This window comes from Dendronephthya gigantea, unplaced genomic scaffold (assembly GCF_004324835.1).
Source record: "Dendronephthya gigantea isolate DGI-Jeju-01 unplaced genomic scaffold, DenGig_1.0 000005F, whole genome shotgun sequence".
NCBI lineage: Eukaryota > Metazoa > Cnidaria > Anthozoa > Malacalcyonacea > Nephtheidae > Dendronephthya > Dendronephthya gigantea.
Genome location: NW_021163015.1, coordinates 2715592 through 2742103, shown reverse-complemented (window position 1 = coordinate 2742103; position 26512 = coordinate 2715592). Strand labels below are relative to the sequence as shown.

At 38.4% G+C, this 26512-nt stretch overlaps 2 protein-coding genes and 1 pseudogene across 2 annotated transcripts; 1 reads left to right on the top strand and 2 right to left on the bottom strand.

Moving 5' to 3' along the window:
- Positions 1-330: 330 nt before the first annotated feature.
- LOC114515902 lies at positions 331-8875 on the bottom strand (annotated as a pseudogene).
- Positions 4674-7852, top strand: LOC114516359 (octopamine receptor beta-3R-like). Its single transcript, XM_028535809.1, has 3 exons — positions 4674-4780; positions 5225-6019; positions 6522-7852. The coding sequence occupies exons 2-3, from the start codon at positions 5601-5603 to the stop codon at positions 7186-7188; spliced, it is 1086 nt and encodes a 361-aa protein (XP_028391610.1). The 5' UTR covers positions 4674-4780; positions 5225-5600; the 3' UTR covers positions 7189-7852.
- Positions 8800-26309, bottom strand: LOC114516357 (dedicator of cytokinesis protein 1-like). Its single transcript, XM_028535807.1, has 60 exons — positions 26121-26309; positions 25952-26035; positions 25338-25378; positions 25206-25258; positions 25056-25134; positions 24876-24968; positions 24618-24673; positions 23155-23242; positions 23030-23062; positions 22751-22914; positions 22477-22558; positions 22333-22396; positions 22170-22247; positions 21976-22051; positions 21624-21706; positions 21486-21529; positions 21296-21377; positions 20900-20953; positions 20695-20765; positions 20514-20612; positions 20298-20370; positions 20070-20176; positions 19597-19780; positions 19296-19393; positions 19084-19167; positions 18826-18926; positions 18529-18631; positions 18229-18281; positions 18048-18156; positions 17720-17790; positions 17489-17595; positions 17106-17233; positions 16851-16946; positions 16453-16551; positions 16211-16305; positions 16021-16099; positions 15728-15828; positions 15457-15515; positions 15299-15370; positions 15110-15186; positions 14881-14966; positions 14596-14755; positions 14398-14438; positions 14167-14257; positions 13693-13806; positions 13509-13598; positions 13191-13295; positions 12972-13058; positions 12836-12890; positions 12626-12707; positions 12434-12518; positions 12110-12196; positions 11782-11958; positions 11447-11530; positions 10969-11115; positions 10704-10828; positions 10331-10427; positions 9860-10018; positions 9205-9627; positions 8800-8855 (listed from the first exon to the last, which is right to left on the bottom strand). The coding sequence occupies exons 1-59, from the start codon at positions 26188-26190 to the stop codon at positions 9589-9591; spliced, it is 5301 nt and encodes a 1766-aa protein (XP_028391608.1). The 5' UTR covers positions 26191-26309; the 3' UTR covers positions 8800-8855; positions 9205-9588.
- Positions 26310-26512: the final 203 nt, after the last annotated feature.

Sequence of the window (26512 nt, the reverse complement as noted above, 5' to 3'; positions counted from 1 at the left end):
TACACCGTCGTGCTTAGTTAATATTGCGTTGTGTTTGCATTTGTGGGCCACCGTACGTTTCTCTTACGTTCTTGTAAGCCCGTCTTTACAAAATTGTTGCATATATAATTTCAAATTGATGCATATCTTGTATTGTCTGACATTAATTACTGACGTGGCGTGCAAATTTGTTTGAAAACCTCTCAAAGTATGTAGAGAAGATGATGCATGAAAATCCCGTGGTCAGGAAGGGGAGGGGAGAAGAAAGACTAGGGGCCTAGGTCTGCGGGTACGAGATTACTGAAGACTAATGGAATTAAACACATCACACAATGCGCTTCATGTATAATCAATAATATATTGTATGTATTTGAATGAACGTTAATCCTATCTGTGACTTAAGGTGAATAGGAATTAGGAACATTGTGACTTGCGATGAAGGGCTGTAGAAAATGGTACCAAAAACATGTACGAAGAAAACTAATGCTATCTATATATTTGATGAGGTGCCCAGTAAAGTTGATTCTTCAAATCATGAGGTGTCTTTAAGAACGCTTGGTGTAAATACGACTGTTTCAGTTTATAACATTGTCAGAAGCCATTCAAGTGTTGTGTAAAATTTTACAAAATCAGCGAAATGCTTTTATCGAACAAATGAGAACGTTTTCAACCAAATCATTTCTCTTACGGTTTTTTTACAACCGTTATCATTCCCTTTTGACTTCGATTGGAAAAATTATTATTTCTGGAGCAGATATAGTGATATTTCCCTTGGCTTAACTGTAAGACCAAACCTGGGTATGACGCTGGAGCATTGTTTAACAAGTTGTTTAACAAAGGTTTGCCTTTTATACACGTGAGGCAACCGTAGTAGCCAACACTCGCCAAACTTACAGCGGCATCATCCATGGTTTTCGTCTTTTCCGCGCTTGACCAGACTAGTTTCGCACCAGAGAACATAGTCGAGTTCTCGAAGGGAACTGGGTAGTTGTCAATTGGATCCAGTACTTCAACGATATTACTGCGGTCCGTACCTGTGAAAAACGCGATGTAATCGTGAGCTTAACGGGACACCAGATATTGAACGTAATACAATTAACTTATTACAATCATTACAATTGATTGGGGAAAAGTATAGTTCATTAACTGAATGTAATTAGACTCATCTTCGTTCCCAGGTTTTTCGCGTAAACGCAGTATGAATTCGACTGAGAGTTTTGTACAACTCGATATCAGCTTTGTGTAATACTACATGACGTACCTGCTTTGCCTTCCCCTGCGTCACCAGCCTGTCCATCCCCAGCTGGATTGCCATTGTTGTGCGAGTTTGAACCTGAAAAAAAACCCCCAGGATATTTGAATCAACAAAGATTACAGCTGGTTCCTCAAGAGATGGTCTCAGTCGTGCTTCCACAAGAGAGGACTGGGAAGGAGCTTACGATACGCTGCCTACGCACGAAGGGTATGCTTAAATGAAAGGAACAACGACTCGGAGGCGGCCAAAATTCAATAGTCTTATATCATACCTGTCCACTGAATATGAAGAAGTTCATTTTCACTCATCCTCAGTCTGTTTGGTATGAAATCATACTCCACAGCCGGATACGTCTGCACGATGTTTCCACGTTTCCCACGGACATTCAGGTTGAAGATCGTATCCGTATCCCTGATTTTATTCGCAATTCGTTTCTTCAGTTTGAAGACATGAGATCTATCTTGAAAGGTGCGGCCGTATTGCGCGGTGTTGATCGCAAGTCTGAGAGGTGTCTGAGCTGCCCCGATATCCACCAGTTCGTTCTGTTGGACCGGAGAGATCACCATACCCACTCTAAAAAAAGAAAAGAGCTTGGTTAGAAAAAACAGAGTTGGCAATGAAGAATCGGCGATTTTAATTGCGGTGATTGAACGTGCAACACCGCGAAGCTTATCAGAATTGATATGCTTTATTTTCTTGACACTTACAAGTTTTGATTGTGGACTGGGTAAATGGATCATAATCGTCCGTGATATGTTATATCTGCAAGATAAACGTCCGGTGATCAGCGATAAAACTAGGGTTAAATTTCGGGATTCATCCAATGAACTGAATCACAAATTCCAAACAATTAGGTCTAAATCCTTTAAAGAGTCAAGCAACAATACCTTATTCTAAAAATGCAACGCTGGGTTTTCCCGCTAGGGAAATGAGGTAGCACCCAGGTATAGTTCAATGGCACACCGTCACGGCCGTTGCCAAGGTGATTATCACGTGACCACGGGGCAAGTTCACAATGTGGTTTATCTAAACCAACCAAGCACTTTGGTTGCGGTTTCTTCGTGTCCAAGTCTTGAGTTCTGTAAGGTATTCCCCAAATGAACGGCTGGTCTTTCGTCCTCGCGCCTTCACAGGCCTCTTCGGTTCCATGCTGTGGAGCCTCTTCCAAGTAGTTACTAAACCCGAACCATTCTCCTCCGCCATCCGCGCACGCTTTGGCATTGTTGTACTTCGAGGCATGCCTGTACCCACCTCCATTATACTTTTCCAAACACTCGCCTGGAAGAAATAGATAAAAAATGTTTAAATCATGCCGTGTATGGACCGTTGGTGATAAGTTGTGACGGTTATACGGGCCTCATACCTTTGGGTTTCACATTAAAACTCTCCTTTTCATAATAGTTTTTGCATAATTTCTCATCGTGAACCAAAACTGCGATATCTTTCCAATCGGTAGGATGCCAATACGGGTAATAATCCCTTTCTTCCGGACATTCGTATCCATATCTTTGACCTCCGGGGTTCTGTCTCGTATATTTACTAGACTCACCGCGAAGTTTCTGATCAGCGGTAAACAGACCTAAAAAACGGCAAAATAATAAAAATTATCATAAGCTATCCTGAAGTGCTGCTTTATTGAAGTTTTAGCACAATAGGTTAAAAAGTTAGTTACTTGTATTTTCAAATCAGTGATCTAAACGTTTTTAAAACTACTTTAAATTTAGGGATTTAAAGACTCCCGACTCCCGAAAGACAGAGCGTGCCCCACTTCCTTCGCCCAGGGGTAGTCCCTCTTCTCAACGCTACAACAAATACCTTTATTTCTCTGTCTTTTGTCGCATTTATCATACCATTCCCAGGGTTCTTGCACAGCTCTATCGTTTTTCACATTTTGATTTTTCCTGGTGTCTTTTTGGTTCTTTGCATTGAACTTTTGATTGTTGTAGTCTTGAGTGTTGGTAGACTTGCCTTATCCAAAACAGATCAGCACTTAGTGACGATGAAACACGAATGATTCAAATAATTTTATCAGACGAATAGACATAATTTTATCAATTTAAACTAGCTCGTATAATATTTTATCTATATAGTTATTAATATCTAGAAATCTAGCCGGTTCACGGCACTGACAGTGATTTGGGAGTTGATTTTTAGCTATGCTGCAAGCCACGGTGCAAATAAAATACCTTTTTCCGGCTGAGGTAATCACACTGACGTATGTGGACATGTGTCGTTTGCAAAGTTCCTGTGATTTTCAACATCACAGCTGGCCAAAACCTCAATTCATTAATTATTGTGATGAAATTAAATCTTCAATGTGCAATAGAATTAAAATATTTACTAGAACAACTTCCCTCAAATTGAAAAACACAAGTCTTGTTTCAAATCGTTAAAACACTTTGCGTTTTATAAAGCTTGTCATATAAATAAGTTATGCTTTAATTTGTCAATTTAAAAAAACGCTAAACATTTATGACATATCTTGCGGTGCAAACTGTAAACAATGCTTTGACAAAGTTGCAATTTGCGTTTAAATTCTTATATAACCGCCTCGTTTCCAGAGAACAGCCCTTGGGCCGAACGAGGTTGCTGTTAGAATAACGTCAAATTTGCATAGTGCCACAAAGTCAAGCTGGCCCCTGCCTGCAGACAGATTAGATAATTTGTTGCAATTTTCCTTAATTATAGATTGGAATTTCAAGTTTCTTTGCTGAAAACGATTTAGAAATTAAGATGCAAAGTATTTTAATCACCGCTTTTGTTACAGAGGTTAATAATTAAGTCATTTAAAAGATCTATCAACTATCAAGACACGAGTAATGTACTTAGGAACATTGAATGACAGTTTAAATTAGAATTCGTATTTAATTGCCAACGGAAAATAGCGAAGCCGGATGAGGAAACATCACAGTTTTACACGCAATTAATCTAAATTAACGTTCATAACAAATTATAAAAGCGTAGATATCTGATCGAATGCAACCTGTGAACGTAGATAAAACTCGTAACAGCTTTGCAGAATGCATTGATACTTAGATAGCGCTTAATGCAAGCTACGGTCAGTAAACTCTTATCTAGCGATGGCATTTTGACATTAAAAAGACTGATGCATTTCAAATTTCATATCAAATTTATCGTAGAAAGTGGCTTTCCTCGAACAGCTTTGAGAGACCGATGGAGTTTAGCTATCACCAAACCCCTAAATCCACGTAATCATCAAGATAGTGACTGATTGGAAGCAGAAGTTTTAGGGGCATACCAATCTCAACGATCAACGCGATTCAAATTAAGTTCGGAATTCGGACTGAATATCATTTTTGGGTCTATAATCTTTATTAGTTCGTTGAACTTGTGACCGCTGTGCGTGTGTGAGTATAGAATCATCGACTGGTCTTTTCTCCAACATTCTTGTCATCAACATGACAATCTGACACGCGGCTTGTGTTTTCAGCTGCAGAGAAAACTATTATCAATCGTGGTTTCTCGGGTAACACAGCAGAAATACACGTCTATTCAGAGCTTTTCCCACATCAAACATCCCCGAAGGTAAGTTCTTCACCTCAGTATATATATCTCTAGATTCGCCGCGTAAGAATTTACTACAGCTGAATTTTCGATTGCGCCACGCTGCGTCCATTGTTAAAGCAATGCATTTTTATTGCAAGGATAATTAAATGCAGGATTTCCGTGTATTATCGAGATTTTTATGGCCGTGGGCACAAGAACATTCAACAAAGTAATCACAGGTAATCGTGTTTTTATAGTACAGCAAAAAACAGTGTACAGTACGATGTACACAATCAAGGATTTTAGCTGAACGATTCCCGTCGCGAAAGCGATCATGCTGTCTCAAGCAGCAAATCAAATTGCTATCAATTTAATTACCCTGCGAAAGAACCTTCTGTGTAGACCAAGGAATATCTACACTAGATTCCACAAATCTTGCGTATTACATCATTTGACCCTCTTAAAACTCGCTTTTTTTTTAAGAACGCTGAACCGAATTCCCGAGAATAAAAGACGCAATTTTGAAAGAACACAAGCTATCAGGTTTTCATCATCTCTCACTGTCAATTTTCACAACAGACGGAAGTGGGGACAAGCCTGGATGGCATGGGATTGAATGGATAATATGTAGGCGAAGCAAAAACGATTTAAGGCGTTGAAAAAAGAATATAAAAGAAAACCAACATTAGAAACAACACTCAGCCAATAATCTGCTTTGGTGTCTTTGCGAATAGTTTAAATAGCAACCCAGTAGCCAGGCAGAACTGTCGAGAGAGGGAGCACAGATTGAGCTTGTGAGTTGTGGGCAGAATACGAGGAGTTTTCGTGAAACGAAGAGAAGTAAAGGGTCAAGTCGATCATGCAGAATTTGAGTTGTAATATCAACCACACTAACAATAGCTGTCCTGGAAACGCAGGTGCTATGCCCCCAAATCAGTCTCAGACGTACGTTATAACCAGCACGGTGTTGCTCAGTGTCCTTATCCCTGCGATTATCATTGGAAATGGTCTGGTTATTTTGGCATTTGGAACGACTAGACGATTACGAACAACGACCAACTACTTCGTCGTATCTTTAGCATTTGCAGACATCATGGTCGGCCTGCTATCTCTACCAATATTCACAGTCGTTATCTATAAAAACACACAATGGTTTATAGATAACCCCGACATGAATAATCTATGGAAAGCCGTTGACATGATCACATCCATTGCAAGTATAACCAACTTGATGTACATCAGTATTGATCGTTACGTCTGTATCCAGTATCCCCTCAGGTATGGAAGTATTTACAGCCTCGAAAGAGCTTCGCATGCCAAGAAATACAGCATGCGGTTAGACTTCAAAATGGCGCGGGGTCGTGGCGCGGTCGACAATAATGGCGATAAAGACATGCCGGTGGAATTTCCCGCACACCGCAAACTTCCATCGAGGCTAAATCCTGACACAAATCCCCAAAATGCTAGACTTGTTCGAATAAGCTAGTCTCGCTCAAAATAGAGTTTAGATTTTTATAGGCCATTCAAGGTTTCCCTGGATATACCTATCAAAATCTAAAACCATTTTGAGCGAGATTGGAGGAAGTTTACCAAAATACCAGCTTTGTATCAGAATGAAAAATAGCGTGGACCTGCGCGGCAATTTTATTTCCCATTGCTTGGCCTAACCTCCAGATCATAGGTAGATCATACTGCATAGTTTTTGAGCCACAAATTAATCACTGTGGACCGGGACTGTCTATAATTCTCGTAAATAAAGTCATTTCATCTTTTTCATCAGGTATTACGGAATGGTGACAAGGAAGAAAGTAATTGTGATGATAATCGTAAGCTGGATGTATGGCGCGCTAAACTTCACCCTGATACAAGCGACGTATAGAAGGCGAATGCCTCGCCTCGATGTGAACCTGGCTGTAACGATTCTTGCTTTCATAATTCCTCTTCTGGTTATTCTTGTCATGTATGGAAAAGTTGGGAAGATTGCGTTGAACCATCGTGTTCGTATCATGGCTATTGATCAGGAGCAGAGAGCGGCCCAAGGCTATCAAAATTCAAGCCCAAACGACCAAGAATCAAGCCGGGAGAATGGTCAAGACACAGACAAGGACGGCCGAAGAACAAGTCATAAAAACAAGCGAATTATTTCGTTATTGGCGGAGCTTAAAGCAACACGAACCCTTGCTGTTGTGGTCGGAGCTTTTGTCTTGTGCTTTATCGGTTATTTCGTGATTTTGCTTCACACTACGATATGCCTCAGCTGGAGAAGCTTGAAGTGTAAGCCTGCACGAACCGAGGTGGTCGTGGCCATGCAATGGATCAAATATTTTAACAGCTCACTCAATCCGCTTATTTACAGCGTGATGAACGGTGAAATGAGGAGGGCAATGAAGAGATTGGGTAGAACCGCACGATTATCACAGACTGAATCTACGCTTGAAATGAACTGAATATAAACGCATATAAACACGCCATACAAAAGGGAAAAAATTACGAAAAAGACATTTAGACCAAAATTATTGTACTTACTCGAATAGACGCCTCCCTCAAATAAACGCCTCCCTCAAATAAACGCCCACCAAAAATTTAATAAACGCCGCGGGTAATTACGATAATAAAACCAATATAACGGGACATTAGGCAAAGCGATGATGTTGTATACTTAATATAACAAATGTCTCAAAAATCGTCCTTTCAGTTTGACATATATTAAAAAACTGTATTAGGTTAAGCATTTACAATTATATTTCCGAATTTGGAACACACATGCTTCTTGATTGGTGTGAGTTAGAAAGGTGTTTTTTTTAAAAGAGTTTATTAGAGAGAGTGCTTAGAGAAGGGTTTGTTTACTTTGTTAGTGAGACTAGATGAGGTGCATCAATATTAGAGGAGGATTTAGAAAGGGGTGTATTAGAGATAGAGAAGGGGTGTGTTGCATTAATTAAAAAGGGTTACATTAGAGAAGGTTTTCATTAGAGATTGGGTCTATTACTGGGGAGTATACAGAGGGGGGATTTAAAGAGGACCAAGAAGTATCTATTAGAAAAGTCTAGCAAACAAATAGAGAGTGAGTTTATGAAGCAAATGAGTAAGGTGCATACAACAGTTGATGATCCAACAATGTTCAACTCACCATTTCGTATGTTAAATTTTCCAGGGTTAGTAACATCAGGTTCGCACATGTATTGTAATACCAGATTACAGTTCAATTTATGTGGGTCTTTATCCTCACTTCCACCACACCCATGCTGGTTGGTCCATTCAATTGTCAGAAATGATTTGCCTTCGTTTCCTTTTCCTCTATGCTTCGGTCCACTTTGGAAAAACTCCTGACAAGCGATAACAAGACATGGGTTAACACAAAAGTGCATCACAAATCGAATGCAATCTTCTCAAATGCCTCCTCTTACCATGTTGTATTGGTCAGTTTCAGAATTTGCCGCTTGAGCTTTTTTATCCCCAACATTATAACCACCTCGATTGTTATTCTAGTAAAAGATGTAGAAAGACTACGTCTATGGAAGGAAAGATTTTGGAAAGAATATTAAGTCCTCCCAAAATGAAATACCTTCGCTTTTTACTTCCGCACACACCCAAACAATTGTTGGTACGCAAATTTAGAAAAGGTCTTTGGCAATATTTACATTTTTCAAGACACATCATGTGATCGTAAAATACTTTATAAGCAAGAGATAATTGTCGTTTCAATATTTATTATACTCAGTGATGCACAAAAACATTACATCATGATCTAAGTAACTTCGAGTTATCCGAATGTATTCTTACCTAATTTTAAAATTCTTCTAGCATATTTCCGCTTAGCGTAAAATTCAATATATACGAAGTTAGTATACTAGTAAATCTACAGTTTTGCTATTTAACTGTCGTCAAGCATACGACAAATTAATAATAACAAGAAATAATACTAAACATACATAAAGCAATTTTTAAGACAAACTTCGCTATGGAATACTGAAAGTACATGTTTCTAAAATGTAGCATATACATGTATTTAAATGTAGCAAATTAATACATTTCCTCACAAACCTGGGAGTCAAATACTCGATTTGCGTTCTTCCGATTCGCCGACCTCTCGTTCAGCCTGTTGTTAGATCCTCTTGCGAATGTAATATATCGGCATTAATGATATTGATTTAAGTCTCTGCACAAAGAACGTTGCTACGAACTTCATTATTCGATTATTTCTCCGTGCATGTTTGCTCGCCGCCGTTGTCAGAGCAGAACTGGTCAAAATTTGTCAAATAATTGCGACACTTTAGAAAGTGTTTCAAAATGCAAATTGATTGAATTCCGGTCGTAGGCGGAAGTGATAAGGCATACCATATTTGGAGAGAAATACACAGGCTTCCGTGTGCGGGGGTTCACCTGTTTAGGCGGGCCCGGTTTGAGCCATGTTTGAGGCCCTCTCGTCATAAATGTTGAGCAAGGTTATTAAAAAAAATTACCAACTTCCGTGGAATAATCACAATCATCAATTAAGAAATCTGTAGGATTATAATTTGTTGCAATACTGGGAAGTTTTTCATACTTTTACCAAATATCTGTTAGAAAAAAATTACGGGTTATTTTCTGTGTTAAGCCTAACAATATGAATGCACGTAAAAAATAGTTTCTCAGTTCAAAGATATATGGCTGACATTAGTTATTAAAATTGTGTATTTGCTTACTAATTTACCAGTAAACACCTGAACTGGTGTCTTGATTTTCATATATTACACAACCAGCTCAGTCTGATTCTGTGCCCAATTCAATTTGAAAAAATAGAAGTTTCAATTGCATATTCAAATTAAAAAAAATATTTATCTTTTTATCTTCACTTTTCCAGCAAATTACGTCTTCTTCGGGGTTTTCGGTGGTCTGGGGGGTGCCTGAAAGGAAATGTGCGTAAGTCAGTTTGTGCAGGTAATGGGAGGGTCGGAAAACTGGGGAAGAATTCAAGGACCATCAACACCCGGAATGATGATGCAAATTCGTGATACATCCCCAGGTAGCCTACGCGTACTTGTGTCCAGTTTCATATTGCGCTCTGTGAGATCGACGTTGCGTGCGTCACAGACAGCAATGAAAAACTGAACAAGGAAAAGCCTGGAACCCAATTACCTCTCCTTCAGGTGTCACCGCCCTCTGCATTGCATGCTGCGCTGGTCCATTTTCTATATTGATATCAGTCGGTCGAGCCATCGTCGACTTTCGTTCGCGTTCGGGTTTCGGAGGCGGCTGTTCGTCGTCCGATCTTGGTGATCGTGATAGTGTTGGCGACTAAAATGCGATATTAAAGAAAAAATGAAAACGTTCTCGGGACACAGATACTGCATAACAACTTAAACTGATGTCGTGACCGGGGGGGGTTAACAGAGGGAGAACGTTGCTTTGGTGAAAAGGCACCAATTCACGCGCGTGATATGTGTAGTCATAACTGCGCTAAACTGCGCTATACAATGTGCGCAATATACTACGCCCGATAATGCAATTTACCCGATCCAATTAAAAGTGTGATACATTTGAGAAAATAACCCCGTCAGAATTTATGATCATAGCTCAGGGAGAAAATGAATTCTTGAAATAACTTACGCCTTGAACTAAAACGTTAGCCACGGAGCGTCTTGGTAAGGGTGGTCCTTTTTCCGGGCTCATGGACATGTGCTTTTCAGGCAATAATGGCGGTGCTCTGTAATTTCAAAAAATACTCCGTTCAGAGGAAAAGCATTGATTGGAGTCGAATATCAACAAAACGTCATCCCTGTCTTTTATCCAAAATTCAACGAAAGGTGAGAGGATTTTGAGGTATTGAAATAAGTCTTTACGAGACCAAACAACCACATGCTATGCTCAGGGTGATTACACGACTGTCAGGATCATGTTATATACTCATTTCAATACTTCAAAAGTCGTCTCACGCTTTGCGTGAACTCGACTAAGAGGGATCATGTGAACATTCTCTTACTCCTCAGGTGTCGGTCCCAGATCATTGTCAATTATCACCGTACTCCTGTTGTGTCCGCCGACGGTGCTTCCACTTCGTACGGGTGTTGAGATCCTTTTCTGTCTTTCTTTAACACTGTTATATTGCTATGGAACAATGATAAGATGATTACATTACTTAGTAGGCGATTGTGGCACAGTCCAGTGGCAAACACATGCACTGACCGCATTAGGTTTATGTTACCAGAATGAAGTAACATGGCCTAATTATTACTTCGCAGGCTTACCCTATGGAAAGGAGGAGTCTTTTTCTTTCTCGGCGGAATAAGCGCCATCAATTCCACGAATCGTTTTTCCAACTGGTCGTGGAATGGTCTTAAAGCGTCAGTAACAAGCTCTTTGTGAACAGCCATTCCACTTTTCAGTATGTCATACTGAAACATAAGCACAGTAATTTCACCTAATTGTGCACGTCACTATATCTAAATTGCTTGAAAATCCCCACATTCTGCTCGGTAGACAAGTCTGCTTACAGTAGACACAATGACCAAGTGAAGGAATATCAAATTCATCGATAATCCTTCAAGTTTGTGCGGGATGAAAACTTTCACCTAATTCGTTTGTAACTCAACGTCTCGACCTCTCGACTTTAATGCATACACTCGAAAAGTATTAATGACAGCAAGCTCAATTTAATCTACTTCATAGTCAAAAGCCCAGTGTTGAGACAACCAGACTGCTGAAGCTCCTCAACGTCTCTCCTACCTGATCAATGATCAACTGTTTCAATCGGTCAACGCTATGTGCATCGTTCGGGTTTTGCATTAAAAATTCTTGCGAAAGAAAAGCCTAACAAATACGGAGAGATGAATTGATCACAATTTGTATATACAACGAGCAATTTCTTATCGTTTTACACCTCTACAAACTAAACAACCTAAAGCTACTTTTAAAGTTTGTTGCAAATGACGTAGTTTGCGGACAAAGAGTGTCCTGATTGGCTAATGCGGCCAGGCCACAGGCCAATCAGGAACATGCCCGCGCACTACGTCACAGCCCAGACATTTTATACAAGTTTATAAAAAAGCAGGTTTCCTCACCTTGGTGTAGTTGGCAATTCCTCCCATCACAGCGGCATCGATGACGCCATTCAAAGACATACTCAACGGGTTGATATTCTGCTGAGGATTTTTTTTATACCTGGAGATCAACGTTTTTAGTTCCTGGTTCTTCTGTTCCATCGTTTCCAAAGCCAGATTTAGAGGTGTAATTTCATACTATACAATAAAAAGAAACACTAAGATTTCCAGGAAACTTTTTCTTGGAAACAGGTAGGAATAAGGCTCACAATTCTACTTCATCCTTAAATAATTTAGCATAAAAAATTCACGTAAAATGCCAATCATTAGACTTGAAAACTAGGCTTACTCTTGATATATGTGTCACTTCAAACCAACAAAGTATTCCCGGGAAACGATATTTTGTTTGGAGACAGGTTCGTTCCAACCACAACGTCTGCAAGTTTTAATAAAAAGGTATTTATAAATCAGTTGCTTGGAAATAGATTTTCGTTCGCCGAGCCGCGAATTAAGAAGATTCGTATGCATCTAACGATGGCGCAGAGTAGACGCGAAACGAGATACAATTCGAACAAACATTTCCAACATTTCCTGAATGTTGTTCGTTGCGGATTCTCGTAGTGAAATCCCAGCCAAATTATGGCTCGGAGAAAATTTCAAATAACGAACTCACAGCAAACTCGTTATCTTTGTCTTTTTTCCCTTTATGAAAAGGTCTATCATACTTGAATTGATTCACCTCGTTTCGTTCATAAAACCTTAAAAATAAATTGATGAGTATTTGCATGGGACACTTAACGAGAGTCTAATGTTAGGATCACAGAAGGAATGCGAGGGTGACAAGAGGAATAATGGGTACACGTACTGCGTAATCTGTTCCGATATGACTTTTCCTTGGTACTTTCTTCTCTCAATAGGAACTGGATCGACTAGATTGATTTGAAGATCTTCACAGAAGTTAAGAATATAAACTACAAAAATGTTCGTACACAAACCTTGCGTTCCTCTTAATAAAACATAAACAATACTTAAAGCTGGGCACAACGAAAATTTGTAAACATTTACAAAAGGATACGCTGTTCGTTCGAGTTTTTAATATCTTCACCAGGTGGAGTTAGCTTAGTCATCACCTACAAACCAGAAACATTAACAAGTAAATATTATATTCACCATGCACCGAAACTTTGGAATATATCTGACAGTTGAAATACCTGGGCTGTTGGGAAATTATTTTGTATTCGAACTGTGAAGTCCCCAATTTGTTCGTAATCCTTTCCTCGATAGATAAACTCTTTGTTCTAGTAAAAGATAAAGTTTTTTCTTAGTTGGATCCCGAGAATCGTCCTATGCAGACATTACCTCTATCCTTCCCGTGAACAATCGCGCCACTTTCTACTTTATATAAACGTTCATATATGCAAAATTCTCACCCGCAAAAACGTGGGAAATCCTTGACCATAGAAACCAACTCTGAAGTACGAAGACTCAGCTCTTAATTTCGTCACGATATTATCAAAAAATCCAGCCTCTTTCCGCTGTAAAAAATCATACACCATGTTAGTTAATTCAATGATAAGATGTATAGTAATCACGAAGGTGATTCAGCTCTCAAAACACCGTAGACTGTGCTGCAACCTTCGATCATCACTCTCCACCGCTCTGGTACACAGCATACTGCTTCACGCGCGCCCAACTTAAGATCTTCACCAATCAATGCAGTTATGTCAACAAGCGCAACACAAACTCACCAAGATTTGACCAAGTTCGACATACTGAAACGTCTCTTTCTCGTATTGTTCAGCGAGTTCTTTGCAATATTTAATCGCCTCCTCCCAAGTCTACAAAAACATAACCGTCGATAAACGATTTAGCTTACCGATATCACAATGCATGCATGCAGGAAAAACCAAAGCACTTAGCCTACGACTTTACCTGTCCTTTGTTGAAAAGTTCAATGATCTCTTTAAATAATTTTTCTTTCATACACCTCTGAGTTTCAGCCTGAAATTTCCCATGGTCATCTATGCTGATAGCATCGTCACTCCACTATAGAAATTGAAGGTTTGAAAGGACTATTTACATAAAAGCCTGCTTAACCAAGATTCAACGAAGGCGTTTGGTGATTTTGAGGTATCAAAATTAGTCTTCCTGGAACAAAACAAATACATGCGATTGTCGGGTAACTACACGACTGTCAGGATATTGTTATATACTCATTTCAATGAAGTCGATCATCTCAAGTTTCGTTTAATCTCTGCATATATAGCATAGCAAGATCGTGTGTGAACAGCCCCTTTACATTTGTAACCAATAATCTTCTATAACGCTTCTCTGAGAAGATCAGCATAGCGCATGCTCTGACTAACAGTAACAAAGCTATCGTAACGTACTAAAGCGCATTCATACCTTCAATATATCAGCATGCAACAGCAGAGTGAAAGCTGCTTCAGTGTAGTTTAATACGCTGACGTGGAGTTCATATAACTTGTACAGATACCTTAAAGTAGACAAAATAACGCGGTCAGGTCTAGGCTGATAATATTGGATACAATATTAGTGCAATGAAGAGTTAAACCAGGTCTTTGCAATATATTAGTACGAATGACAGAAAGAAAAGATTTCATAATCCGTTCTTACCGAATATACATTTCGTCACGCTTAATCTCCTTATAAAAATTCTAGAAAACAGAAAACTTAATTCAGTTGGAAGGATTCTTAAACTTTCTCCTGCTGAGCAATATTTCGTCCTTTTTCCTAGCTTGCGTGTTCGTCAAAATTCATGGTGAAACAAAGGCTGGGTTTCTAAATCATGGAATCTTTGTTTAAAACACATACCAACAAATTCACGATGCAACTCATACGATTGTCAATACTATCATCGCTGTTCAAAACAGTCCGATAGTCCAACAATTTCTCCAGCAACGTTGTGATGGTCTCAACAAAACGTTTACCATCGTGACAAAGCTTCGGGTTGACTGAGAACAAGCTGGATAAACTAAAAAAGTAATGAAAGTTTTGAAAAATGGCTTTAAATCATATACTGTAAAAATTTGTCCAGCTCATAGTCATATGAATTCGCATAAAACACTTGTTGTTTGTAGTTTTCACGTATGTACATACATCTGTCCAAATAGAGCCTTGTACTCTTCGTCCCCCCTTCCACTTTCAAGAATAATATCCAATTTTCTTATGATCTCATTTTCAATCTGTTTCATAAATTGATGTACACAAATGTTAATGCCAATGAAGTTGCACACACACACAACAATGGAATACAAATTCTGGAGAGAAATTTGAAGTGCTTATTAGCTGAAGATCTTACAATTTTGAGGCTATTCGTATCACTCACCTCTCTGAAACCACCTTTAGCATTGTTTTCACAGATAATCATGTCAAAAAAGATGGGAATCGTGTCTTTTCTTATTTCTAAAATCAAACGCAAGAGGAAGTCAGCCTACATTCCACCTGAATTCTGGTGTGGTATTACCGATTATCGAATAATTGTGTTCTACGATTTTTACAGAACCCACACATATACCTTCTTCAGGGATTAAGGTCATTTCCAAGAACGGTCCAACAAGTCCGGGAATAAACTTCGTTTTGTGACTCCCTAATTACATTATAAATAATACTCAATTAGAATGTAGTTAATTGCGACAAATTAGGGAAATGGAATTTATTTACAAGTAGAATTACCAAGTTTTTGCCACATATCACGGATTTTCAGAGCAACACTTTTTCGCATATCGCCATATCTAAGAAGAATTATTTAAATCAAAGCGTATTCCTTCGCTTCATTGACATTATTACTTCATTTAGTTACTGTTCAGAAATGAAGGAATACTCCGAGAATACACTTCGGTTTACAAATGGTTGAAATGAAACTTAGATGTCTGGAGTATTCGTAAACTGAATCCATGGTTTTTAATTATAAATCGTGGCTTATGACTTAGTTTTTTTTGCCTACTTTGATAAAATTTTGCTTCTCTTCGTTTCGGTAAAATTTTCCAAATTTAAAGGTCCTTGGGTGATGAAGGAGACTGACAACTCGAAGAAACTCGTCCACAGCTATTGGAAAAAAAGAGGTGCTCTTTGTAGGAGAGTAAGGGAGGCTGAGAGATGAGTGGGAAGAAGTGGTAGGGAGGAATGGTAGGAGGAATGCTTAGGGTAGCTGAGTGAAAGGTAGGGACAAAGAGTGGGAGGGAAGGTAAGGGGGCTGAGGAAAAGTGGGGAAGAAGGGCAAGAAGAAAACATTCTTACCTGAATATTAAAACCGTCAAAATCTAAGAAATTGGTTTCGAGCGCTCCTGAGAAATAATTCAATGCCCTCACGATCACACTAAATTAGAATAATTAGAAAGCAAGTTGTGACGGCAAAGTTTGAAACAGTGGAATTGGTTACGATTACGAAACCAAAGATTGCCTTGTTTAAGAATCAACATTCACTCACTTATTTTGTACCATAATCATCGTGACCCAATCTTTTTGATAAAAACTGTGCGCAATGATGTCACGAAAATGCATGAATAAAGTAATCAGGAAATCCTGAAAAAACGAATAGCAAAATGAATGATAGGAATCGCCCGTGGAAGTCTTCGCTATACGGGTTATAACATGAGTTCGTCTCTGCGTGTGCATGTAGCCGCTTTAGTTCCCCAAGAATATAAGGAGAACTTAAGATATCAAGCTTACCGTGAATCTCTCACGATCCTCAAATGATACGACGTACAAATCGTAATGTTCAATACTCATGAGACTTAACAGCGAAATAAAACAGGCGAAGTATTTCCCCTAAACAAAAAAGAACATTCGTGGAAACAGCGCATCCTAAACATTACCTGCATTCGTTTGTTCAACTTTTATACTCTCACCACAATGGACACTTCAAGATTCCCGTTGACAAAAACAGCCAACCGCAAACGGCAAAGTTAGGCTACGTATTTTCTAGTCAGAGATATTATCTGTTGTCTTGAGGTTTGTCCATGAAAATTGAAGCATGCACATGAACTGTGAACTATAGGCTGTGGAAAACCGCACGCAGGATCAAATCTTAAAGTCTCTAATACACTGTATGTATTGCATATACTCACAGCATACTGCTCGGTTCTTTCAATTCTGATGACTGCATTGAGGATTGGATGCAGCAACGTCAGGGAAATCGTATGAACATCGTCAAACGTTTGTCCCTAGACACGAAACACAAATCTATCGATCACAGAACAAACTAAAGATATTTGCATGTACATCGACTGGGAGTCGGGGACACGTGAAAGTTTGTTAAATACATCTGAATGAAAGGACTGTAAATCAACACAATTCCAAATGAAATGTCAGATGAAACTTACAACATTTTGTTGATTCAGGGTGACCAAAAGATCTGAAATGATGTCCGCACAAACTTTCATCTCTGATTTTTGTATTAAGTTTAGAGAGAGTTCTCGTGTCAGCATTGGCAACAAAATATGCCGAGACACTGAAACAAAATGAGAAATACACAGTCCGCAATGATGATCATTTCTGACTAGGTGAATATTACAATGACCTAAAAATACAACGGTCTAAAAAGGTCAAGACGAATGGCACTATGCTGGAAAAAGCGAATTAGTGTAATGGCTGGAATATGCGCAAAAAGCCAAACATATACCAGCCATCCACTCGTTAACATCTATCGAAAGAAGATAACAGTAAAAATCAACCATCTAAAAGCGTCGATTAGCCAAATACTTACCTTCATTTTGAAACAACTCGCTCTTCACCATATCATGAATACACGTCAACTTTTGGGAGTTTAGGCGACCCTGAGGAATGTTGGTGATCAAATCTCGAGCAAATTCCCTGAAAGAAAACATTATCGCTGTCAATTTCAGTCACACAACGCTGCCACATGTATTTTCTAAGGAAAGTTATTGTGTTAGGGAATTTGTTCTCTTCGACAACGCCGAGGCAAAAGGATTCTCACCCTAAAAGAACGGGATCATAAATCTTCAAAGCATGACCAAAAATGGAAGGAATATTCTTCAAAGCTTGACCCTTATAAAGATACAAATATTTGTCAACAAAAGGACAACTTGAGGGTAAAAAAAGGACAACTAAAGGGTAACAAAAGGACAACTAAAGGATAACAAAAGGACAACTAAAGGATAACAAAAGGACAACTAAATGATAACAAAAGGACAACTAAAGGATAACAAAAGGACAACTAAAGGATAACAAAAGGACAACTAAAGGATAACAAAAGGACAACTAAAGGATAACAAAAGGACAACTAAAGGATAACAAAAGGGCACCTGAATTTTGAGGGTCTCATTCTTTGTGTCCATCATCATAGCGACCAATACCCGAAAGAGTCTGTTCAAATCATCTCGAAATTTCTCCGGATTAGGGTCACTCGATGTCCTGTGAAATACACGAATTGTTTAAGTCCTATTCCAGTAGAGAAACTTCACTGCAAAATCCTTCAATCGTTACCTCTCGTACAACAGCCTTGAGCGGATAATCAGTTTGAAAATGTACTCAATCGCCTGAAATATACGGAATTAAGTTTATTCTTTCGATATTCATGACCTTGTTCAGAAGAATTCTGAAGAGATACATATTCTAACTAGTGTGCTGAAGCCCTTTATCAAACAATTGCACCTATAGTCTTTTTTACCATCAATTTTATACACCCTCCCTCTCCACCAGATCTGATCAGACATCATCTTACCATTACTGGGTAAAGGATAGTACAGCCTCTAACACGGTAAATAATCTATGAGTTTCACACACCTTCATTGTCTTAAATATGTAGTCGAACTTGACCAAATCCAACTTGGGAGAGCGGCATTCAGTTATAACCATTACGTATTGAGTTATGACACATATAAGGGTACTATATTTCAAGAGAAGAAACTACCGTTGAGAAATACGATCCGTTAATCATATGGGAAACAAGAAAGAAAACAATGTTTTCCGGGGTGTCCAAGCACCTCTAAAGAGCATGACCATGTAGGTAAATGCAATAATATTCCAGTAAGGTACTGACTATAATTTAAACATCACATTGCAGTAGGATTTTGGACTTACTCGTAAGCTTTTGCGGCGGAGAATAAATCAGCAATATACGTGTCTAAAACTGGTCTAAAATGAGAATACTTCTTGTCTGCCAACAGATTGATGACAAATACCTTTGAAATTATAAAGGAAATATCGTTAATCGTTTCAATTTAAATCTCACTGGTTTTTTTTCTTCACAAAAGCCGTATTAAGATTAATCAATGAGAAGACATAACAAGAGCTACCGAGTTCATAGGAACCCTATATGGATACTATTTATACACTAACCAAATCGTCAAAAACTAATTTTCCATATTTGTCCGGACTTTCCATTAAAATGGCGAACAATGCATCGAAGATGTCTTGTAAAAACTGAAAGAGAACGAAAATGCAAACATAATGATTTGGTAAAAAGCACCGAACGATTTAGTCGGTCATTATAAAAGACTTTGCTATATATGTATTCATTATCAATGCAATGCAAATCGTCACTCCCAAACCTTCACAATCTCTTCGCCCTTTACGTTCGTTACTTGGGGCAAAATAACCCGCAGATTATTCATTTGAGACTTCCATTTCAAGAGACCCAGTAAATCGACTAAAAAAGAAAAAAAACACTTTTACCATGTGAACAAAAGTGCTTGTGTTAGGAGCATAATAGTTCAGTTACGAACACGCGAGATGCTTCATTATCTATTGTTTTAATGCGTTTGGCACATGAGAAGTTCAACGTTTTCACAGGCCTAAAACTTCCCATCACTCACAAGACACTGCAAGAATCTGGTCTGGAATTTCACGTACCATTTTGGGTGAGTTTTGTTGAGCACAGCAACGATGTGATTTGAAACGACTCTTTATGGCTCAATGTTAACTGACCAACACATAAAGCATTAGATTTGCTGAGCGTTCCAGCAGGCAGATGAAGCTCACTTTTCAACGAGGGCAACTTGAAGTAACTGTTGTCTTTGATTTCTTTCGTATCACACTAATAAGAAAAAATTAAACGAAAAATAAGACGCTATACAAGGAAACTGGCGGTTGTAACAAATACTGTTAAAAGGTTAGGTTTCTGCACTCTGTTTTAAGTTATAAGTGTGACAATTGGAAAAAATTTATCAAGGAGTATATGTACAATTCCTTATAGTAAGATATTTAGACACTTAGTTCATAATTAGGTTCTTATAATTAAGTAATTAATTCTTAATAAGTAATAAGTAAGTAATTAGTTCTTAATCAAGTGATTAATTAATTAATTGTATTTAATGCAAACTTGCCTTGTAAACAACTAAATCGTGATCACCATCAAGCAAGGTTGTTCCATCTTTCACGTTCATTAATCTCACATAAGCAAAATTAGTAATTTTCTGACCTTTGTCTTTGTCTAAAATAAATATGCAACTGTGATGTGCTGTGATGAAACAACTAATGATGCGGTCGTATTTTATTGATAATTCAATCTCGCAAACAGACAAGTACAGTTCTATGACTCTATTAAAACGTACCGAAATTTGAAGAGCGATGTTTAAAAGTGAATGTCAAGTGTGAAGAGTAGAAGTAATCAATCGGGATAACCAGCTGAAATGGAATCAAATACGATCAAAATTAGATACGTCCCAATATAACTAGGGAGCAGCGTGTACGCTGACTTCTCATCGAATTGTTAGGACAAAGTCAAAGATTATCAGCCATCATGGTTCTGGTTGAATGAATGAACAAACCTTGACAGTCTCGTGCCATTCTGGTGTGAGCGAGTGTCTGTAGACACACGAACGATATTCTGTTAAAAGAGGCTCCCCTGCACCCAAACTGATTACGTTCTAAAAAAATTCATAATTCGTGAGCTCGACACAGCAACGAAACCGTCTTTTGGATCAACTGTCTTTATCTCATAATACTCACTGGCACAACTTTCCCTGATTGGTCACAAACGCGCATCGTCATCTCGACATTTTTATTTGCAGTCTTATCGCCTAAAAATACGTCCTTTTAAGTTATTTTTTCCCTCAAAGCAGTCAGCAGACGATGATCAACGTCTTGCAGTGGGAAGAGACTGATGAGCTCAGCCCGATCAGTGCCCGTCCCAAAAATAGCAAAGCATTAATACCTTTGTCAAATTTTCCTGCCACAATCGTAATAAACATGTCGTTACGAACATCACCTGGAAAACGATTTTATAGAAACAGTTAGCCCGCGATGCATGACATCATATTGTGCAGTATAGCCGAGGAGTTTCGCTTAACACAAAGATTATACGATAAACTAAAACGAACACTGTGACGGACTAGGATTTGTAGAGAAACAGAACCCCTCTGATGTCGAGAATAGCAAATCTGGCATCAAAACGGGATCAAAACCTCTTGCGAGAATCATCCATTAATGACTAGGCACTCCGCTTTAAAGAACCACCATGCAACACCCCCCTCCCGCCACTCCGCTCCCCGCTCCCCTCCCCCCTGCTACTCATGAGAACACACAAACAATCTGCATCCACCATTCTTACCGGGCATAATGACCTCAGGAAATCCAAGTTTCCTTGCGATTGAAGTTCTGTTGTTGATTATTGCCGGATTCGCTAACGCAGCCTGAAATATTTTTAAGATATCCATCAATGGCTTGTCATCGGAAGTAATTTCTTATCGCGACGTTTGTTGATTGTAAAATCCTGTTGTTCTTAGAAAAGAGTTGTTTACCTGATCTTTATCGCCACGTAAGAGTCGCGCTGAAATCCAAATACCTGGATAACAAAGTAAAAAATGACTGTTAATACACTTGTATGTTACTTTCATATCGCATTTGCAAGAAAATGCTGTCACGGAAACGTCTCACACCTTGTCCTTTCGAAGGATTATCAGCATTTGACCGAGAGATGGCTTTCGTGATCCATTGATGAAGATATTCGGTATTGTCGATCCTAAATGTGCCGTGAAAGGTTTTTTAGAGGTGGATATATTTGAATTTATATTTTGAAGATTGTTGTTTGAGTAAAGTTCGCAAACTGCCCGTGTTTTGTACGCTCAATTCGTGTTTTATGATATCCCAAGATTTAAGCGGTAAAAAGGATGATTTAAAAGCTATCTCTAACTGGAAAATCAACTATTTCCATGTGTTCCAACAAGTGAGCTACAAGTGAGACTGCATGCATGGTCTTGCAAGCAAAACGACAACAATCTGATGACATACGTAAGAAGAGGAAGAAAACGTTCTTTATCCTCTTCCATTTCTATTTTCCTGTGAATGAAGTCAGTCACGTCCAACACTAGAAACACAATTCAATATCACGAATATTTTACATTAGACTTTCAGGGAACCACCAACCATGAATGAAAAAAAAATGAAATCCACGGTGATGAAATCTACGCCACTAATTCTCTCACCTGCGACGCCGAAGGGTCTTCTCAAATCCTGTGTGAGCTTCGTCTTCCTACTCACAACGTCTTTCAATTCCAAACGACCTAAAGAAGAAAACACCATTGACTTAAATATTTGCATATTCAGAGACCGATGATCGCGCTGTTTCATAAGGCTGGTGTGACATACCAACTCGAACAATTTGGCAAACAACATAAATCTTTTCCCGTTCAAGGTCTTTGCTTCCAAGATCCTTTGAAAAGAGATGAAAGCTCAGTTATAAGTTGCGGAAGAGATGCATGTACCAAGTAATTTGAAGTTTCCTCAACTTACAGTGAAAAGACAGCACATGTTGTGAAGCTTATTTAAATCTTTTGGTAGGCCATGTTTGTCCCAGGATACCAGGTAATGTTCACTACAAGACAAGAGAGATATTAGCGTACGAAAATCATGAGCAGTGTAGTTTAATAGACCTTAATTTCAATCTGAAATGAAATCAATTCTGCGAGCCGGAAAGGTGGTTGGTTGAACCTGAAAAGGTGGATGGTTGAACCTAAGAGAATCGTAAAATGTTTGTGAAATCTGATCTTCCAACTAACAGTCTTACCTTATGAATCGGCCTTCCTTTCCATTCAGGCCTGGAGGCTCATACAGGGTGACAAAAACATCAGCATCGTCTCCGATATTGCACACAACGTTTTTTATGTTGATGTAGAGAGAATGGATAGGATTGGAGTAAAATCGAACTTCTGGGAAACTGGTTTTGGTTTCCTGAAAAAAATGGTGTGGTGTCAAAATAGACAAAAAGCGTCACATATTTCACGGCCCCGTTATCGCAATCAAATCTCTAACAAAATAGAAAGTTGAAGTGTTTTTAGAATTTTACCTCCTCACTAATACGAGTTTGTGTGCTATCGTGCTGTAAAGTAGAAACATACTCGTCATTGACGGGGAGACACACGGAAATTATATTTTTTGTTAAAGCAACTAATGTAAAAGTGTAAAACATACTCTTCTGTAAAGCTCAATCACACCAGTGACATCTGGGTCAAGAATATTCCCGTCTTTATCACGAACAACAAGATCAAGGTCTAGAACCCTACAAATCAAGAGTTTCACCCAGATTAAAAAAACAATGGCTTTAATCGACATGACTGCCCCCCTTCAAAATGCTCTGAAAATATAACCAAGGAGCAGCGTGGCAGCGTCTTCAAACAACTTAGCATCAAATGTGGTATAACAACTGCCTAAATAGACAAAACACTTCTCGACGTTTCGACCTGAGGGCCTTCGTCAGGAAGTTAGTGTGAACATAAACTGTAGTTAACAGTGATAACTAACTCTCCTGACGATGGCCCTCAGGTCGAAACGTCGAGAAGTGTTTTGTCTATTTAGGCAGTTGATATACCACATTTGATGCTAACTTGTTCTGAAATAAGCTAATAATAGGGAGAATACTGTCACACCATTAAAAATTTTTATTAAACGGCAAGGGGCAAAAAATAGTCATATTTTCTATGACCATTAATTATAGCCAGAGTCCTGGGGCCGGTTGTATGAAAGCCGGATAGCGCTATCCACCGGATAGTGGTTTTTTCAATCGCTTCAAAATCGCCCGTTATTTGCTACAACTTTGATTAAATCTTAGTATTCCTAAATTGAAGATCCTCTTTAATAATTGTTGCTTTCAAGCTGAAATTTTATCGCTTTTCGAGAATTTTTAGAACGGTTGAAAAAATCACTATCCGGTGGATACCGCTATCCGGGTTTCATACAACCGGCCCCAGAGATAGATAAGAACTCGATCCAGACTCCCAGCATTGGAAATTTGTTTCCCGCCAATACTGCACCATTCCGCGCTTCTTTTTCATTTTGTGTAAGCATGGCCGACGAGCCGCTAAAATATCGCACGAAAAACTGAAGAAAAAGGCTTTCGTTTCAGTGCAATGAATGCTTTTCCACTCGATAAGACAACGAAAAAGGTAAATTGAGTATTCTTTTGTCTTCCTGGTCGTTTTATAGCCATGAAAAATGAGTGTTTTAACGGACAGTTACAAATTATGCTTTCGAAAGCATTTTAATATAGTTCATTGCGACAAACTAGGCAAATATGAAGAAAAAAATCATGTTTAGGCTGACCTTTAAAGGTTTTTGTGCTTTAAAATACGTTGTAGGTTGCAGTATTTATATTTGTACGTTTATTTTTGGAAGAAAAGCGGTGTCTTGGAGACGCGCGTTTGAAAAGAAATCCGTCGCATTGCCTTGTGTTTATTCTATATTTTTACTTGTTTTGGAGTCATTGAAGTTAACTTAATTTTATCTTTACAGGTTGGGTGGATTATACCACCACAGATCTAAATGAAGTACAAGTTATGTCCAGAGTAAATCCAAATAAGAAAATCAAAAATGACCTACAAAAAGTCTGTCTTCGCCATTAAATATATCCAGGTAAGGCAGTCTCACTCATATTTTACCTGTTGCCATAATCTATTGCAGCAGTAACCTTTTGTTTGAGCTTGGAAACTTGTTCCTTATTAAAAATATATATAAATTTAGGTGGGTCGAAGGAAATAGAATGTACTTGTATACAATCAAGCCAGTGGTGGGGGGGGGGGGGTTGAAGGGCAATGTGTATTACCAGTATGAACCTGTTCCTAGGAAGTAGGGTCTAGCAAATAATTATTTTTCAGTGGAAGGTGTAGTCCTTGTAAGGATATAAAAATATCATTTACCACAGTGAGGGTTCCACCTGATATTTGTCTTCTCCAAACCATTAGATCATCCATGTGTTTGGTAATCAAGTTGAACAAGTCCAGATTTTTCTCCTACAAAGTGTATTTTTGAAATGGTATCTTTGAAGTGAACAAAGTTCAGGAAAGGAAAACTAATTCCCTCTGAAGAAATTTACAAACCAGGTACAAATGTTTCCACATTAAACCCCATTCTCTCAATACACTGGTCATTTCTTGGATTAAGGCAGCATCTCTTTTACTATAAATAAGATTGAAAAATTGTTCCTGAGATTTTAATCTTTAGTTCTAACACCTTACAATACTACTTACTTTGATTGCATATTCCAGTCCTTGGTTTTGATAAATGACGCTGGAAAAATTCCCTGAAAAAAATGACATCCTTAATGTCAATAAAGCCTTTTAAAGAATTTTTTTGAAAAATACATTCAATTGTTGCTTTACCTGAACATTGCGGTTCCTGACCTTGCAACCCCGGTACCACCCTGAAAATTAGATAAATGATTAGATAAATAATTAGATAAATATGTAGGAATGAGATGCCTTTAACAGCATTCAAATTATAGATCTTTGCACATGAAAAGTTTAGGGTGTAAAGTAGTTTGCAAACAAAGAATGTTTCTCATTGAGAAATTGGCTATGCTAGGTAATTCTTTCTGTACAAACTATGACATGGCATAGACATGTCTCAGTTTGTAGATATGCATAGCTGTTTCAGGCAAGAATGTCTTTGCCAGAGACACATTTGCAAAATGCAAATTTTCAGGAAATGATTGAATAAATATTAAAAGGAATTTCCCACTTTTTATATGGATACACTATTCAATATTAATGCCTAAAATTGCAAGTGTTATATTATTAATAAAGATACCATGTGTAGAAGTATTGTACTTCGATATACAAGTACAAATGATATCTCGTTTATACTAGACCTTGTTCGCACAAGGAAGTGAACAGGCAACATGTTGTTTTAATAAATGTAATTAAATGTCTCTTCCGTAATGTCGACTCGATCATAATAAACAGTATTTTCATAATGAAAGATTGAGAACTCTAACCTCCGCACTCTTCGACGATTTTGACCGTTTCTCCGATGAGTAGCGGCAACATATAGCGGCCAGTTCCATCGAAGTTGTAAATTGCTACAAGGAGTGTAACATAGATTGATTGGCGACAAAAATGTGCATGTGAAGAATCTTAGGAAGTCTATTTAGACTAACACCCTACCAACTCCGAACAGCGGCTCCGCTAAAGGCATCCAACTTGACGGTCTTTTGGGTTGATCTTGAGCTTTCATACTTTAATCGATCTTCTTTCAACCTAAGAGCGGGTTGTTTTAACAATACAGGGTAAATTATGCCTCACTTTCCATCAAGACCACCGGACATTTTTGCTACAGTGTTTTGACATTCGACTCAGCACACGCAAAGCGCGACAGTCCCGCGCGCACGGGCTTGCTTTTTCTGTTTTCACAATGTTTCCAGTGTGAAAACAACTTTTGTTTCCCAAGCAAACTTTGTCGACATTATTAAATATTTATCGACAAACAAATATATTGCGAAGAATTAAAAAAGAAAGAATCGCGAAAAAATTGCAAGAGAGCAGCTTCGTGTATTAAT